This window comes from Gallus gallus, chromosome 7, assembly GCF_016699485.2.
Source record: "Gallus gallus isolate bGalGal1 chromosome 7, bGalGal1.mat.broiler.GRCg7b, whole genome shotgun sequence".
Lineage (NCBI taxonomy): Eukaryota > Metazoa > Chordata > Aves > Galliformes > Phasianidae > Gallus > Gallus gallus.
Genome location: NC_052538.1, coordinates 5,976,172 through 5,994,920, shown reverse-complemented (window position 1 = coordinate 5,994,920; position 18,749 = coordinate 5,976,172). Strand labels below are relative to the sequence as shown.

The window sequence follows — 18,749 nt, the reverse complement described above, 5'->3', positions numbered from 1 at the left end:
AAAATCCATGCTACTAGCTAATAGCTAGTAAAACAATATTTAACAAATAAAGCCTAAGTAATTACTAAAATACACAGTATTGCTTGTGTGCTACTTCAAATACACTTTGGTTTGTTCCAAAGGGTATCCCTGTAAAAGCATTTTATACTAAAGACATTAAAAAGTTGAAGCAAGGACAGCTTATTTTCAGTACATGAATCCCACAACTCAAACACTGGAAGAAGAAAGCTCAGGTTTTGAAGTACACTCCTGATTCCTAAATTATGTGACATTGAGGGCAAAGAGAGACAGTGGAGGAACAATTCAGCACCATTTGAATGTAATTCCTGAAAACAAAACTGACCATTAAAAACAAACAAACCAATGAACCAAACAAAAGAAAACCCACAACCCTACTTGTATACTTGTATAGTTTGTCACCATATACACAACTTTGGTTTTGCCATGTAAAAAGTACACACATACATAGCCTTAACCTCACTTGCAATATGTTCAGTTTTTACATTCCTCAAAATACAGCAGAAGCAGAAATAGGAAGACACAGAAAGACATGGAATATATCCACAGACACAGAAAGAAGGGTCCTGAAAATACTGGACAAGAACTGAATTGAGTGCTTCTGCAAATTGAGTGACTGTTACATAAATGTAAAGAACAGATCCACAAGGTTCCTATCTTCTGGCTACCAAATTTCCACCACCACAACAAATCAGCAGTATGGAATGCCCCGGAAAAGATTTAGCAGATATAAACCCGACTAACACTTCAGGTTGAAGTGTCCAACACTTGCAAAACAAGTGATGAAATTACTGCATGCAAAAAGCTGCAGCTTTCAGGACCAATAGCAGGGGATTTCCCCATCCACCTATGCCATCGGGAGCATCCTTGAAGTTACACAGTCCATTGCAGCAGCAATGTTAGAATCTTAGAATTGTTAAGGTTGGAAAAGACCTCCAACACCATCAAATCCAACCACCAAGCCATCACCACCATGCCCACTAGTGGAATTATAGTTGAGTTCTGTTACCTTTGAAGATTTTGACACAGTAGCCCTCTCCTTTCATTTACCTTTGCTGACAAAGGCCAGGATGAAGAGCTACTTAATAAAATTTTTAAAAAGGCATTTATAAAGTTCATCACCAATCCATACAGCTGTGCTACAAGGTACCCACAAGGTCTGGAGCTTTGCTGAAAAACCGTACCAACAGTAAAAAGTGAAGTGCTTCACTCCATCATAAAGGAAAGGTTTCCTTTATAGAATTTAATTACATAATCCTATATACTAAAATGATTGCTAGGTCATCCATTGCTCAAGATACTTCACCAGAGAAAAAGAGCCACCAACTGTTGTTGGTACCAGCTGTACCAACAGCTACAACTACCATGGGTTCTGCCTATCAGAGATAGGGATTGGGCTAGACAGATGACTAATGGGATTTGCCAGGGAAATTCATACCTTAGTTTTTGACAGTTTCCAACTATCCAGACAATGAGATCAGATTGACATGGCAAGTGTTGCTTTCCCTTTCCTGGCTCTTACACTTGTAGAGGTCAACTCTACGTGGACTTGTGCAAAGCATTTGATGCTATCCCACACAAAATCCTTGTCTTTAACTCAGTAAGATTTGGATTTGGTGGATGGAGCACCCAGTGGGTAAGGAACTGGTTGGATGGTGGCACTCAAAAAGAGTTGCACTCAACCATCTCACAGGCTGCCAACGTGTTGTTCCCCAAATTAGTTCTTTTTACTGTCTCAAGAAGAAGTCCCAGATTGCATCCCTCCTGCATGTACAACACAATATCCCTGAGAAACCATTACATGTGTCATGGACTGCAAACCAAGAGCTCTTCTGCCCCACTCAGAAACTGGGTTTGCAATAAGTTATGCTGGTTTTCACCTCATTCTCTTCTGTGACGTTAATCCTTATTATAGAACCAGCTTTAATATTCAGGTGCAAGTTTGTGGGCAGTTTCCTTCTAACTCACACACACAGTGCATCACCTCCACAAAAGAAGAGTTAATTATTTTCAAAGCAACTCTAAGTTTAAAAAAATACATTCAATTTATAGATCAACTTCTAAATTAGAAAAAATCCTCCACTACCTGAAACTGGTTTTGCTGCAAGGCACGTTGGAACTATGAAAGTAATTATGGTGTGAGTAATAACAAAAATGTTATGTTAACTATAGAAAAATAAAACACCTTTGCTTCAATACCACTATAAATTTGTTTTTAATATACAGAAGTGAGCAAATGCTGTTATAACTTGTTTTCCTTACCAGGAGAGAAAACATACCTGTAATTGCTTAACTACTCCTTCATTTACCACTTCAGTTTTGTTTCCATAACAGCTGAATTTGAATTCACCAGTTCAGCCATGACACAAACTCCTTTCTGTTCTACTGCTCCACATTTATTTGTCTCCATTTGATATTAGAAAATACAGAAAGGTCTGAACATCATCATCAGTTGCTACAGACAACAACATAGTGCAGGCATCAGTACACCTTCAGAAGGTTTTAGTACCCTCAGGATTCCATCTTAGGGCACATTGGAGCTGTATTTGTTTACTGTAACTCTCTCACATTAGGGAAAAAAAAAAAGGGTAGACTGAACATTTGAGTGCAGTGGCCTGCTGCAACATGAAAAGAGGATTTTAAAATACTGAACTTGAAGCCAAAACACTAAATAAAAGGTAAGACATAGTTCATTTATCAGAATAATGGATGCTGATTTTAAAGATGGGATGATCCTATGAAACGTGCCATGTCTGGTCACTGTAGTTTACGATCTGTCTAGGCTATAAAGCAAATAGTCAAACTCATTTTTTGAAAATAAAATTTCTAAATAAAGTGGTAGGATCAGCTGTTGATCACTACGAAGTAAAATAAGGTTCCATTTAATGGAATCCAGATTCTATTTTTCAGCAACAAGATTAATAAAACCTCACAACCTATAAGTAAGTAAGATGTCATGTAAAATTTTCAATAAGCACTAACTTGACTTAAGCTCCAAAATTAAGGGGTTGTTTATATCATACAATCATAAAATCAACCCGGTTAGAAAAGATCTCTAAGATCACTAAGTCCAACCCCAGCCCACCCCACCATGTCCATAACCACGTCCCTCAGTGCCACATCCCCATGGTTATGGAACATCTCCAGGAATGGCGACTCCACCTCTCCAGGTAGCATGTTCCAAAGCATTACCACTCTTTCTGAGAGTAACTTTTTTCTTAATGTCCAACCTGAACCTCCTCTGGAGCAACCTAAAGCCATTACCTCTTGTCCTGTCACTGTTACCTGGGAGCAGAGGCTGCACCACTGTACACCAGACAGGGGTGATGGCCACAATTTCATCAGGGGCAACTCTTGGCTGGGTACAAGATGGGCCTCTTACAGCTTCTCATTTCCTGCTGGTAATTCATGGGTAACAAATGAATACCTGGCCTTCCTTCCTCAGTGCTCCCAGCAGAAATGCCAGAGTTTGGCTCATTATATCTGGCTAGGCTACTTGAGGAAGATGATCTGGGATATGGATTCAGTGCTGATGATATCTAGAGAACCTTCCCTGCTCAGACTCAAACCACAAGGTCCTAGCCTGACGTAAGTGCAGATGTGATACAGAATCACAGAACTGTGGGGGTTGGAAGGGACCTCTAGAAATCATCAAGTCCGACTCCTCTGCTAAAGCAGGCTCCCTACCGCAGGTCACACAGGTAGGCACTGACTGACTGACTGACCACATACAGTTGACCATAGCTGTAACGACAGACGTTGTTGGAAGCCAAAGACCTACAAACACACAGAGTTGTTTCAAAACCCTCTAATCAAAGGGGCTACAAGCCAGGAGTTTTGGTGAACAACTCATCTTCATCTGCTCTCCAGGTTACACCTGGACTACTGAGAGTGTCTCAAGTTATGTAAATCATTTTAAAAGGATTTGCTAGTCTCAAATTAAACCAGCCATCTTTTTGATTAAAAAAAAAAACCATTAAGTTGAACACAAGTGCGTACGGTTTAATGTATTGCTTACCAAACAAATACCCAGGGAAATTCCTTATTGCACTGAGCATTAATCAGTCAGCCTCACAGAACATGGCTTTTTTTCCCCTTCTTTTTTATGACAAATGTCATCTTTTCATTCATAATCCCAGAATTTCTAAAGAAATCCAATACTCAAGGACTTCCGATCATTGAGAAAGGATTAAAAAAAATTGAGAAGATAAATTTAGGAAGTACACACTTCCCAAATATTGATAAGTGATGAAGTTAAATATTTCAGGGTTCACATTTGTATAATTAGTACCTACAGGAAAGCATATCTTGCTTCATAAATGTCGCTAATCTTACTAGAACTATCTTAAACAACACATCTTAAATCTTACTTGAACTAAAACACTGTGCTGAATATTGATCTGTTTAAGGTATTTAAGGAACCTTTACATGTTCCTTTCTGTACAGTAATGTGCAATATTTAATCATTTGAGATATACTATCTACTTACGCTCAGTAACAGAAATGAGACAAAAATTAAGTCTCTCAAAGTTTTTCAAGTCATTTGTGTCTAATTTTGCCAGATTATGGAGCAAAGAAACAGTTTCTGTACAACTAATAGACAAAGAAATAGTTTTAGACCAATCACAAAGCGCATTCAGAGAGAAAACTGTAATTATCATGAGAAGGTTGAGTTTACATCTGCATTTTTGCATAAAGAACGTGACCACACTGAATTAAGTACTGCTCTCCATGTACCAAATCTATGCAGAAAAACGGCCCACTGGATTCATAAATGCAAACTGGGTAAAAAACAAGCACTCAAAATAATAAGCAAGGATATTTAGGATTTTATTCTGTTCCAAGATAAAAACCCTCCAGCATATTTAATAGGAAAAATATCATCCTCCTGGTTACCTTCTCCTCTGGGTTTGGCGCGTTGCCTTGATCCTTTTGTTGAAGGCTGCCTTGATATTCCTGCAGGACTTTCACTCTTAAAAAAAAGAAAAAAAAAGCACAGATTTATATATCTTCACATTAAAAAAAATTGTATATTCAAAATTAAATTTGAATTACATGTGTTGATTTTTTGTCTCCATACATTAAAACATACTTACAAAACTGATGCACGCACAGAAAAAATATCTAAAGTCTATTTTCCTCAGAAGAGTTCACAGATGTTTTCGCTGGATATGTGATAGCTATCTTTTTTTTTTAATGAACTTGAAAAATGATCATATTTCACTACTGTAAAGGCAACTTCCAAAGGTGAACCAAGCACATCCAAGACAGAGCTCTTGCAAAACTTGCAATGCACGTGTGATGCCATAGCTGGTCTAGGAATTTGCTACTAGTGAGCTATCCAAAGGGTTAAGATGCTTAGAGTCCCCTCCATGCTTCAACCACATTGCACACACAGTTTCTCTTCAGTGTTCTGGGAAGTGTTTTGAATTTCCTTCCAAAAAAGAAGTAGACACTCAAATATTGTGGTACTAGACACACATAGTCCTTTACTAAAACATGGACAAATTAAGACATTGGTCCTATCAGAAAGGCCACCAAAGAAGTAGTGGGTGATCTGAAGGTACAGCTGGAACAGAAAGGGTGATGATATCAATACATAAGTGAAAAAGATAAAATCAAAAGAAAAATCAGGACATTTATGAGGACGCTGTCATAAGCCCACAGGCAATTCAGAGAGGCCAGGAAATGAAGGCAGGAAAGCATACAGAAGCATGATTGTTTTGTTTTCTCTGGATATAGCTTTCACTGCCTGAAGTTAAGAACAGCTGACTGACAGTACTTCCTGCAAAGGCCCTGTGTTAAGCATCCAGAGGCCATATGCCTCCAGAGAAAGGGCAAGGTGTAAAGGAGAGCTCCTGCTGACCCAGAACAGCTTGTGGGTACAGATGGGGGTAGAACGGAGGCATCGCATCCCCTTATACCCCAGTCCTTATATCCCAGCCCTGGGCAGCAGAAGGTCTGAGGGCAAGCATGACTGCCACTCATGCAGGCAGAACAACCTCAGCACTGGCAGAGAAGGCTTCTGATTACATGCAGACTGGAGGATGCAGCCAGCAAGGGAATCTAGCCCACCAGGTGCTCACAGCTTCTCACCCCTCACATTACTGCCCCAGCAATAAGCCAGCAGCTTCCATCATCTCTGCCCTTGTGAGGCCATTCAGGAGCACTGCACCCAAGCCTGGGCCCCGAGCACAAGGAGGATGAGGAGCTGCTGGAGCAGGTCTGGAGGAGGGCCATGAAGACAGTAAGCACCTCACAGGATTTTCTCCTTATCTGCTTATTCTGCAATTTGTGTGAATTAACAACTCACAAAGTTTGCAAGCAAGAATTACCTGCCAACTCCATAAATAATGCCCATATTCACAGCATAAATGAGAATTACATTTTCCTCCATTTCTATGTTAACACTGTATTCCACAGACTCATTCCACAAGATACTGACACATTTTAAAGAAATCAGATAGAAGGCCAAAATGCACAGTTAATAATGAAGTGGGTTCATCTCAATTTCCACCGCCTTTCACAATGATAAAGCAGTGCCAGGGGGAAAAGTCGAGCTCCCCATAGCTTCACAGTGTGGTTCTACAGACCTGCAGGCTGCATCTGGTACACTCACCATTTAGCAGCAATTTGGGTGATGTAATTATTAGCACAGGTGGGGAAGGAGTTGAGAGTAGGTGCTGGGGCTTCTGGAGGAGCAGATTCAGTCATTTATTTATGTCAGGTAGTGACTGCAAACACTGCTTAACACTTTTGTAGTGCCAGATGTGCACGCTGGCAACAGGTGCAAAGTAAAACACTAAAATGTAATCACTATGGTAGCATACAAAAACATAAAGCCTGCAATATTTATGACTTGAGTCTTTCCAAAGGGAGATAAAATAGGTCCTCCTTCTTCTTACAAATTCCAAAGTTCCACAACTTTGAAAAGCAGTAAATGCAGTCATTAAAAAGTAATCTTACACTTCATCTCATACCATACAGGAAGAAAATTATTTAAATGGGATCCTAGATGGATGTACACACTTCCCAGTTCTGAGTAATTACATCTCTATTACAGTAGTCTGCTGTAAACCATCCAATTGGCTGCTTTATTATGAACGTTTAAATAGGCTGATTTTCACTTCAAGACATCAGAAAATAATGATTTGTAATGTTTCAGCTGGTCAAGAAGAACGTGCTCTGAAAAGACATCCTGCCAAACACTTAATTCCCCTTTCCTTCCATGCAATAATCAAGCTCTATATTCAGGAAAGGATCTCATAAATGGTTTCTATCAGTAACTTTTATACAGGGATCTTCAAGCTCCATGTGCTCTGATTTTGTGAACAGAACTACTGGTAAAACTTACTGACTGTCCCACTAATGCCTGGTACTGAATATTAGCAGAAGGCAGCACACACAGGAGGTCAGATTTTTCTCCTCTCTCGTAGCCATGCTGTTTGCCTTATGTGTGTATGCACACAGCAGTAGTTGAACAGTCTCTGCCCTCCTAATAATTCCAGGCAAAGAATCATAAAGGTTGGAAAAGACCTCTAAGATCATCCAGTCCAACTGTCAGCATATCACCACCGTGCCCACTTGCTAACATACATCTCCTCCTGCCATGGCCACTCCATGCTTCAACAGTCACGGGGAGAAAAACTACTCCCACCCAAGAAAGGGAGGTGGACAGCTCACCATATAAAACACTGTGAATTCCTTCCTGTAATTCATCAGGTCCACTGGGAGTTCAGCAAGAATAATTACAGCTGTGAATAGGAATCTAATTCAATCCTTTGTCTGCTTTGGGTGACTTTGCTTCTAATTAGACCCATGGTGCAGGAGGTATATTTACATGTGTACTGTCAGTAACATAGATATAGATATAACAAGAAAACAATATATACATGTATAAACACACTTTCTGTTTTTGGGTAACATATATATCAGCACATAAATACAGCTCAGTTCTAAGGCTCAAAGACTTTCATTGCTCTTTTCCTTAAATTGCCTGTATTTTTTGTATTTACTCCTAAATAGACGTCATTATTAATAGGCATAATTTATTACTGTGAAACAGCAACATGGAAAGATCCATTTGACTGTGTGGCAATGACACCAAGACTATATTGATCAATTACCTTTTTTTAAGAGATGCTCAGAAGATGATGTTCTATTGCTGTTAGATTCTGCTAATTAAAACCCCTCAAATACAGAGTTATTAGAAAAAAAATAGCTATTTCTCACAATATAAATGTGAATGTTGGACTTCTATTACGTGAATCAATTATGAATAACTGACAGCAAAAGGCATTCCAGTTCACAGCACTGGAACAAAATTATCTAAGCCACGTTTAGGAGATTTCCATGGAACAATTCTCTCTGCTGCTTCAAGAGCAGTTATGTCATTTTTCATTCAGTAGTTGTTTCTTTATAGATGAGTTCCAACAGAAGTTCATTAGATAGGACTTTAGAGGCTGATTCAAATGAGCCATTCCAGAGCAATATGGTTTGTACAGCAAAAATAAAGGTCGTTACAGAAGTGGCCAGAAGTTACAGGATATTACAAAAAGCTTTAGCCAAAAGTTTCAGCAGCCATCTGTAAAATGGAAGAGACTTTTCCAATGTGTTTTGCCGTAGGGGTAAATGACATACCTGCTCTGCAGACTTTCATATAAGCAGCACCATACGTTCAGAAGGTCTACAGCTCGCATCACCTCTTGTCAAAAGACAAAGTTGTTTTATTATTATTATTATTATTATTTTGTAGCATGACAGATTGAGCTTCTAAGTATCAGTTCCAAACAAGATTTCTAGCTGAGCCAGATTGAGTGAACAGAATACAACCTGACTTGCTCCGATCAGAAACAACGTGGTATGCAACAGCCTGCAAGCAGAACGGAGTTTCCTGATTGCCACGTGTTGGCCAAATGTTTCTTCTTAATTCCTACTTATATTTGCTTTCTTTTAGTTCCAGAGAATTATAGATACCCATGTGATGCCTGGTGCATCATGTTACATGCCTGGTAACATACAGTTTCTTCAGTTCAAGAAAAATACATGGAAAAAAAAAATTGACCTGTGAAAATTGGAATAGTATTTTAAGGCTGGCCTCAGATAATTAACAGCAAGAAAAATGAAAATTCTGATGAATAATGATAGAATCTTGTCTAGGTTCCTAATCCAAAAGCAGTAATACCAATGACTAAACTTTGGTAACTTTGCTGTACATGTACAATACTAAAAAAACCCGAAGGAATTTGAATGCAGCACAGAATCTGCTTGGTCTGAAATTCCAGTGACATCTCAAACCGAATAAAAGTCCCCACTTTCCCATTTTTCCCATGTCCTTATGCTGCGAAGCAGGCAGCATGTCTGAGGAAAGGACCTACGTGAAATATGGTGGAAATAAGACAAAAATCAAGTGGAAGACAAAAAGCACATTGCAGCCTAAAGGCAGGGAAGATTATGCTTGGGAAGAAAGAGAAGCTGTGACTAGGAGTGTGATGGCAGAGAGGAGAACTAGAGGCCAACAGTATGCTGGGCTGCATCAACAGAAGGGTAGCAGCAGAGAAGGGAGGGGATTGTCCCCATCTACACTGCCCTTGTGAGGCCCCATCTAGAGAACTGCATCCAGGCCTGGGGGCCCCAACATGAGAAGGATGTGGTGCTATTGGAGTGGGCCCAGAGGAGGGCACTGAGATGATCAGAGAGCTGGAGCACCTCTCCTATGAAGAAAGGTTGAGGAAGCTGGGCTTGTTCAGCCTGGGGAAGAGAAGACTCTGGGGAGACCTCACTGCAGCCTTCCAGTACTTAAAGGGAGCTTATAAACAGGAGGGGGACCAACTTTTTACATGGTCTAATAGTGATAAGGGGGGGATGGTTTTAAATTAAAAGAGGGGAAATTTAGGTGAAATATTGGGAAGAAAATTTTTACTTAGAAGGTGGTGTGGCACTGGCACAGGTTGCCCAGAGAGCTGTGGGTGCCGCATCCCTGGAGGCATTCAAGACCAGTTTGGATGGGGCCCTGGGTAGCCTGAGCTGATGGGTGACAACCCTGCCCATGGCAAGGGGATTGGAACTGGATGATCTTTAAGGCCCCTTCCAACCTAAGTCATTCTATGACTCTACAATAAGCCAGTACTGCGTAACTGAACCCAACAGGAACAAACAAGGAAAGAAGAGATCAGCCCTTATGGCAGAGGAAAGCAGGCAACACGTTAGGCAATGGCATATCAGACATAACTTGAAAGGGGGTTGCTTTAACTTGTTTCACTTGCTGTGTATTTTTAAAAAGCTGAAAAATGCATGCTTAAGATATATTAATGCAGCACACACCACCAAATAACACAATCAAATACTCTTTGTAGGCATAAATACATGAATTGTTTCTTTTGTTTTTAATACATGTGTTTCACATGACATAGATGGTATTACAGCAGTTTAAATCAGGGTAAAACCCTGGAAATAAAGGCATTATCTTGCTGTGAAACTACTGGGAAGAAAGTAAAATCAGCCCCAGTCCATTAAGGTGCACTTCTCAACTATCTCATGATGGAATTTTCTCTAAATCACTTTACACGGCTATCCAAGCTCTCCAGCTTTAAAAGATTCATTGGGAACATTTTCATTTCATTCCTCTCTTCCACGGTCTTAGTAAGGTGACCATTTGTCACGCACTGGTCTAAAGTGTATGTTTTCAACACCTAAAAGCAAAGCAGGGTCTACTGTTACGCAAGCAAGCAAAGGAAAAGCATGTTATCTAGATTTAAGGTAGTAAACCAACATGCCTTGGAATCACTCCCAAAAGCACTTAAGACAGGAAATGAAACTTTACTGCCCTAGCATATTATAGTGGTGCCCAAGAGCACTACGATAGTTTGGGATGAGGCTCAGAATTTCCATTAGAGACCCAATTTGCAGGAAGTTTAACTTGGCCATGAACGTTTGCTTCAGGCTAAAAACTATTTTATAAGCTCTCCCTCCAAGTGCCAATAATTTAAAAACTTCAGTTGGATTTCAGTCAAAGAACAGCTATAAATTTGTCACCCCATGTAGAAGACACGATGATGTCAGTGGCCCACAGACTCCCAACAGAGACTCCTGCTGGACTTGGGATGCTGCCTATTTCTTCCTAGCATGAACTACTTCAGGCTAATTTATTGAAGGCTCGCTTCTAAACATTCAGCCATATGGCTCCTTAATTCCCCAAATTGCCTCAGGTCATCAAGAAGCAGCAGATGCAGACACAATGGTATCTCAAACAACAGCTACTGTTCAGAGGCAGTCAGCAAGTTCCTATTCCACCCTACCATCATCCAGCTGCAAAACACAGGCTCCAACGCAAGACTGGATTTATTTTCCCTTCAACACAGCAACTGCTATTAAAACACCTGTCCTAAATCCTAGCAGCTGGCATGGTGCCGTGGCTTGGATTTAGGGTAAGAACAGTGTTGATAACATACCAATGGTATGGTTGTTGCTAAGGAGTGCTTACACTCAGCCAGGAACTTTTCAGCTTCTTGTGCTGGCTGGCAACAAGGAACTGGTGTGCACAAAGAGATGGGAGGGGACAAAACCAGGACAGCTCACCTAAACTATATCCCATACATAAGGCATCATCCTGAGATGGTCAGGACTCCGTCGCTGGGCATCAGTCAGCTGGTGGTGAACAAATGAGTTTTACACTGCTTGTTTGTTTGTTTTTCTTTTCTTTGTGTGTGTGTGGTTTTTTTTTTTTTCCTTTTGTTTCTTTGTCTTATTAAACTCCCTTTATCTCAACCCCCACATTTTTGCACTTTTAACTTTCTCAGTTCTCTCCTCCAGCCCACTGCTGGGCACTGCTGGGGGGGCGAGTGAGCATCTGTGTCGTGCTGAGCTGCCTGATCAAACAAACAAATAACAGCATTCCAGGAAAGACTTGAGAGGAAAAAGGAGAAACCTTTGAACAAATAAACACTTTTCTGAAGTAGTCAACATATCAAGAAATAGAACTAAAAGTCTGGAAACTGAAACAAACCGAGTAGGCATTTTTTGTCCAAGCTGTAAGAAATTTAAAAACAAGCAAAAACCAGACAACCTATTTTAGAGCCCTAAAACTTGGCATCTACTTAACTTTCAATCTTAATTTCCTTAATGCAGTTTTCCAAACCATTTTAAAATGGAACACTTTCAAAATTTGCCTTCCCAGATCTTCTATATCACTAACCTCATCATCTGGCTGGCACTTGATGGCTTTAGTTGGCCTCTGCAGTTTTCTAAGCTTGGATTCCTCAGAATCTGCAGACTAAAATGAAATATTTGCCTTAGATTCCATATGCTGAGAAACAGCCTACTTGAGTGAAATATATGAAATGAGAAATGAGCATACAGTGGAACTGGGCGCATTACAACAGCATTCTTAACCAGCTACCTGCTCTCCTCAACCTGCCTGACTCTCTTGGAAGCCTAACAGAGCAAGATTCACTGTTCAGCTGATCCCTCTACGGAAGAAGTAAGCTCAAGAGTGAGACAAGCAACCAGCTATGGCTCAAAGAAACTCTCTTTGACCCCCACCTTTCCCAAAAGCAAGATACCACCGAAGCAACAGCATGCATTACTGGGAAGATGCATGACAATGACAGCAAACAATTTCAACAATTGCTGCCACTCCACTCTACCAAACTGAATCTAATGTGATGAGAATTCAAACAAGCACAATTCAGAAAATAAACTGCTTAACAGACGTTCAGGAAGTACAGTCAGATGAGTCTGATCGCTCACAGACGGGAAGGTGCACACACAGCCTCAGCCACATCCTTAACAGATTAAATCCATACCAAAAAAACGTTCACTTTGGGAAAGCAAGTGCTGTTACAGAAAATTCTTAATACATGGAAACTGCTCTGAAATAAGATTTCAGTTACCTTTTTCTCTGTTTTATCCTTTCCGTGTTCTTGTACATGCTCCCCATCTTTCCCTCTGTCTCTCTGTCTGTTCCTTTCATGGTCTTTTCCCTTTTCTTTGTCTTTCTCTCGTTCTCTCTCCCTAGCCTTATCTTTGTCTCTTCCTTTCAGTCTGTCCGTTTCTCTTCCTCCTTCATTTTTTTTCTCCCTTTCCTGTACTTTATCCCATTCACTATTATCTTCTCGTTCTATGTCTCTTTTTCCCTTGCTTTTTTCTGTTTCTCTTCCTTGTTTGGTTGTTCTGCTTTTGTTTCTTTCCCTTTCTTGTTTTTCTCCTTCCTTAAAGTTGTCCCTTTCAGAGTCTTTGTGCCTGTCTTCATTATCCTTCTGTTTTTCGCTTTCCTTTTCTCTTTCTTCACTCTCTTTGACATCTCCTTTGGGTTTTCTGTCTCTGCTTGAACTTCTGTCTTTAATGTCAGTATCTCCTCTTCCCTAAAAGAAATTAAAAAGTAATATTCAGCTTCAATACATGTCAACTCTATCACATAGTTACTTTCTACATATAATATCCCCACTAAGAGAAATTAAAAAATAATTATTATTGGTAGCCACTGTACCCAACAAGAGTTTCCTACCTCTTTGTCCCTACGGCTTTTTTGGTCTTCTGTTTTGGACTCCCTGCTTTCTGTATCTCGAGGTTTACTGGATGGAGGCTTTCCTTTAGCATCAGCTCTTTCCCCAGCTAAAATCTTTTTTACAGCAACATCACTTGACAGCTGCAAGAAACAGAAAAATTTCCAGAAATGAGCTACTTTATTAAATATCTCCTTTCTTCCTAACTATGTAGTCAACATGACTTTTTCATTTCTTTTGAAATGCAGCTTACATTTCTGCTCTTCTAAATTAAACACCTCTTTGTAATTCTTGCAATAATTTGATTATGCATACTAGGCTTATATAAACAGATGGTGCTTTTTATCTACTGTAGCACAATTAGATATTGAGCTATTTAGAACCCAAACCTTTTCCACAATGCACATCACAACGACGACAAAGGGCTAACAATCTTGGCTTGAATGGATAGACTTCAGCCTTTGGTTACTATGTCTCATCACAACGCTCTACAAAGCTGTGCCACCAAGCTCAGCCCATTTCAGCTCCTCCTTCCCAATCTCAAGCAATTAATAAGGAAGAAGTCTGTCTCATTCAGCTAACTAAAAGGAAATTATAGCAGTGTAAATGATCAGATTATTGGACAAAGATTACCCAGACAAAACCTTCACACAGCTTGTGAATACTGTAGTATTTTGCTGTTAAAGACACAGTTTCTTCTCACTCATCACTTCAGTTTTTTAGACAGATATCTAGGATGTATTTGTGTGGTGACCTGGCTCAAACTCTGCTAAGGACCACATTCTGTTATTATAGTGGTAACCCAATGCAGTGTATCTTCTGTAATTAAAAACAGCTAATGAGTGTCAAACTCTGTCACAAATGAGCTCTGATAATATATAACATAAATACATATCTCTGTAACGATGTAGATGAAATACATATGGTGATGTCATACCTTATTTAAGCAACACTTCCCAATGGCTTGCAGAAACTCATTTGTTTTCTCAGGTTCGTGTCCAGCCACAACGCGTGCTGGTTTTACTGACAGTGGCTCTCCTGTTACCATTACAACAGCATCAATGGCCTTCTGAAGGAAACTGATTTTGGCATCTTTATCCTAGAAAAACAACAGTTCAGAAATAACTGTGAGATTCTAAAATAACTCCATACATCACCTCAAGATTAGGAAACCTCTGACAGGAGGGATAACTGCAACTGCACAACTGGAGCAGCTGAACCATGGCTCACAAACAAGCATTGCCAGGGCTGTCTGGAGCAAAGGCCCAGCTGCACTTGCTGAGACAAAGCACCAGGAGCTGTCCTGCCCTGAACATCCTTCAGAACAGAAGTCCCAGCCTTATGGGTCAAGTGAAGGGCTTACATATTGATATATGTACTATATAAACCAGACTTAACAGTGAGTAAAGGAAACATAAGAATGATGGTGGTCAAGAGATACAGGCACATATGTTAACTGCACAGTTACCAGATGTGTTTTAGTTTTATAACTAAACATTAAGAACAACTTTCCCTAAGCATCCTTCAGCAAAGATGATGGCTTCGTGTGATTATACAAAATCATTTAAACATCTGATTTGGCACTGATTGACTGGCTATCTTAGGAGCACAGACCCACTCTAATTTGACAGACATACCAATAAAAAGAAAAGCAACAGAAGCCTGTAATTCCTCAGCTGAGCAAGGCCAGTACCCTTTCTAAAGGCCATCTGTAGCATTATCTATTCCCGTGTCACTGGAGCTTTACAGGGCTGTCCCTGTGATGTCTCAAGTCCCAGAGCTGCTCCATAAACAAGAACAAACGCGTGGGAAGACAGGCTCTGGAGTCAGGGTACTTCCCGTCTTCAGCCCTTCCAAACAGATTAAAACAAACAACTGCCACATAGCTAGGATTTCCAGATTGTCTCCATTAACATTAGGACCACTTCACCCTCACCAGTGCTCCCTGCATTCAAAAACTAAAAACAAACCAAAAAGAATAAAAGGAAGGAAATGCTGCAACCTCCTTCTATTAAAACAGTTGTCCATCCTCTCAAGGACATATGCAATCTATTAACTCAGGGAAGGAAGCACGACAGTATCCTAACACAAATATTTTCAAATAGAAGTGATCCAGAAGTCCCTCGTAGATGAATCTGTGTCAATTTCAGCAGTTACATTATCAGTGTTTTCTGTCCAAACAAGAAATTTTCATAATCTACAGCTCCTACCTGAGTTGGTAAATAAAGTTCTATCAGAATAGAAACAGTGCTGAGAGCTTTACAAAACACACAGCAAAAATTGCATTCTATTAAGCACATAAGCATAGACTCATGGAATCATAGGATGCCTTGGGTTGGAAGGGACCTCAAGGATCATCAAGTTCCAACCCCCTGCCACAGGCAGGGCCACTAACCTCCAGATCTGCTACTAGAGCAGGTTGCCCAGGGTTCCATCCAACCTGATTCATATATGCATAATATCAAGCTGAGATGAGAATGACTAACAGAGCAAGCCTGATATCCAGTCTTTCCATTTGTAAGAGAACAGTGTTATACTAGCCCCAAGGAGACAAACCTTCCTGATAAACATGAAGATAACAATACCTTCCAGTGTAGTTGGCAGCAGGAAGTGTATTTGTTTCACAAAAGTCCCAACAATTCAAGAAAACTCCTACTTACATCCCCTTACGCACTTAGAACCCTTTCCATCTCTACGATATGAATTGCTTTGCCTGCACAAAGCACAGCTCACTGAGGTCCCACTGCATGCTGTGCCAGTTTGATACAGTTCATGGATAATTGCAGCCCAGGAAATCTGCTTTTTGGATCCACAAATAAAATGGATAGTGCTCTCCAAATGAGAGAGACCATGTGCTAAGCTACTTTTTACAGAACCTACTGACATGCTTCAATACAGAAAGGATAAACAAAATCAATCAATCCATTGTATAATTCATTTAGATTTTAGTTTTCACAGCAACAATTATAGCAGTAACAGAAATAAGTGTCAGACAAATAATCAGCCCTGGCAAGTGCATAAACCATCCATTTAACTAGCTGTATAGATGGCAAGCCAATAGTTTTAGTTGCTATGTTAAACAATCACCAATGGATGTAGCTGTTTAACTAGCAACACACAACGTGCATTATTTGCCATGAATAAGCGACAAGTTTTGAGCCTAGTCAGTACTGGGAGAAGGCAACATGCATTGCTTAGCAAAGAGGCAGGCACTAGAAGGTAAGCAAACACAGACTGAAGTCATCCTTGCACTTCAGAAAAGCATTTTCACTAATAGCATTGAACTCCTCTTTCAGTAATCAGCCACTCATAATGGTTGTAATAATGGTAATAAGACCATTGTAGAACACACATAACAGAAGAATGCATTATTAAGCAATAATATTTTCTGTATATGTGTATAAAACATACATATTTATATATATATCAGTGTGTTTGACTTGGAGAAGGCTCCAGAGATATTCAAGCAGTGTTCTAATGCTTGAGGGGACCTTATAAACAGCAGGGAGACCAGCTTCACACACACTCTGATAGTGATAGGACAAGGGGGAAAAGCTTTAAACTAAAAGAGGAGAAATTTAGGTTAGATGTTAGGGGGAAACGTTTACTCAGAGGGCAATGAGGCTCCCCGGAGAAGCTGTGGATGCCCTATCCCTGGCAGTGCTCAAAGCCAGGCTGGATGGGGCTTTGGGCAATCTGGTCTGAGGGAGGTGTCCCTGCCCATGGCAGGGGTTGGGCTTTGGGGTCCCTTCCAACCCAAAACATTCTGATACACCTCTACATACACCCATACACCTATGTTTGGGTTGTTGTTGTTTTTTATTTTTTTTTTTCCCAAAGAAATAAATACAAAAACATACATTCTACTGAAAGACCACCATACTCTGTAAGAAGCAGTGTGTGGATTTCTAGCGTTTGTGATTTAAGCCTAACTGCTACAAGGCAATTTTGCTACGTGACTATTAACATTATCTGTAATACAACAGAATTTTGAAAATCTAGATCTATTCATAAATCAGACCTTACTGTTTTGTGTACAGAAATAGTTGTTTATACATGACTTGTGTCCACAGTCTTAGCTACATCCATAGATGCAACCGATAGGTATCCACAAATAGACTGGATAAGCCTAGAGAAGAAGCCTTTCAACACCTAAAGGGGGGCTATAAGGAAGGACGCAAACTCTTTAGCAGGATCTGTTGTGACAGGACAAGGGGAAACAGTTTCAAACTAAAACAGGAGAGATTTAGGTTGGATCCAAGAAAAAAGTGTTTTACTGTAAGAGTAGTGAAGCACTGGCACCAATTGCCCAGAGATGTGGTAGATGCCACATCCCTGCAGACACCTAAGGTCAGGCTGGATGGGGCTCTGAGCACCTGATGGAGCTGTGGGTGTCCCCGTTCACTGCAGGGGAGTTGGACCAGATGGCCTCTAAGAGTCCCTTTCAAATCAAGCAATCCTGATCCTATGCACTGCAAAACCAACAGGCAACACCTCCTACTATTTCTACACAATGCCCAGATAAAGCAATGGAAGCTGAACGCAGAAAAGACCACAAGTGCCCTGCAGCACGTTTCAGAGACCATTTTTATTCAGGCTGAATAAATAAGGAAGCTTCGTACCCACCTTGACGTTATCTGATTTCAATTCAAAATCCGTGTAAAGCCCTTTCAAGAAGCCTGTCACTCTAATCACCTTGAGAAGAGAAGGAAAGGACCGAGTTAAGGGCACTTGGAGGCTTCTGCAGAACAGCGTTTGGTGGCAGTAGACTGCGAGTTATTATTAATAACAATAATGCTAAAGTAGAACGCTACTGTCTTCCAGCAGGGCACGTCACAGAAGAGCCCCCCAGCAGCGAGCCAGGACCCCCATGACACTCCAGGCCCCCCCACCCACGAGGGGTTACACCCCCAGCCGCCAGGGGGCGCCCTGCTCCCGCCCGGTCCCCTCGGTGAGGGGGCACCGCCTCTCTGCGCCCCGCCACGCGAGGGGCAGCCGGCGGGGGAGGCCCTGTTGCCTAGCAACAGCAGAGCGGGCCCGCAGGCCGGTCCCCGGCCCACCTCGGTGATCACGTCGTGCAGGTAGCGGAAGGGCGGCTTACTCAGCAGCCGATCCGTCAAGGGCGGCTTGCGGATCACTTGTCCCAAGCACTCCTGAGTCCGTCGTACCACCGCCTCGTTCATAGCGACGGCGGGGACGGCGCCGCCGCCGCCGCCGCCGTCGCCGGCT

The 18,749-nt window shown here is 41.0% G+C and overlaps 1 protein-coding gene across 3 annotated transcripts in view; it reads right to left on the bottom strand.

Annotated features, from left to right (window-relative positions):
* The window catches only part of TRAF3IP1 (ubiquitin specific peptidase 40), a 36,729-nt gene extending 17,980 nt beyond the window's left edge, over nucleotides 1-18,749 (bottom strand). Inside the window, exons 1-7 of one of the 3 annotated variants that reach the window (XM_004942511.4) lie at nucleotides 18,581-18,749; nucleotides 18,147-18,215; nucleotides 14,458-14,619; nucleotides 13,523-13,663; nucleotides 12,909-13,379; nucleotides 12,212-12,289; nucleotides 4,915-4,990 (exon numbers count right to left, since the gene is read on the bottom strand). In XM_004942511.4, coding sequence (XP_004942568.3) covers nucleotides 4,915-4,990; nucleotides 12,212-12,289; nucleotides 12,909-13,379; nucleotides 13,523-13,663; nucleotides 14,458-14,619; nucleotides 18,147-18,215; nucleotides 18,581-18,703 — 1,120 coding nt within the window. In that variant the 5' untranslated portion in view covers nucleotides 18,704-18,749. The remainder of the gene's footprint in view (nucleotides 1-4,914; nucleotides 4,991-12,211; nucleotides 12,290-12,908; nucleotides 13,380-13,522; nucleotides 13,664-14,457; nucleotides 14,620-18,146; nucleotides 18,216-18,580) is intronic. The other 2 variants (XM_046944025.1, XM_003641562.5) reach the window with 2 other exon arrangements.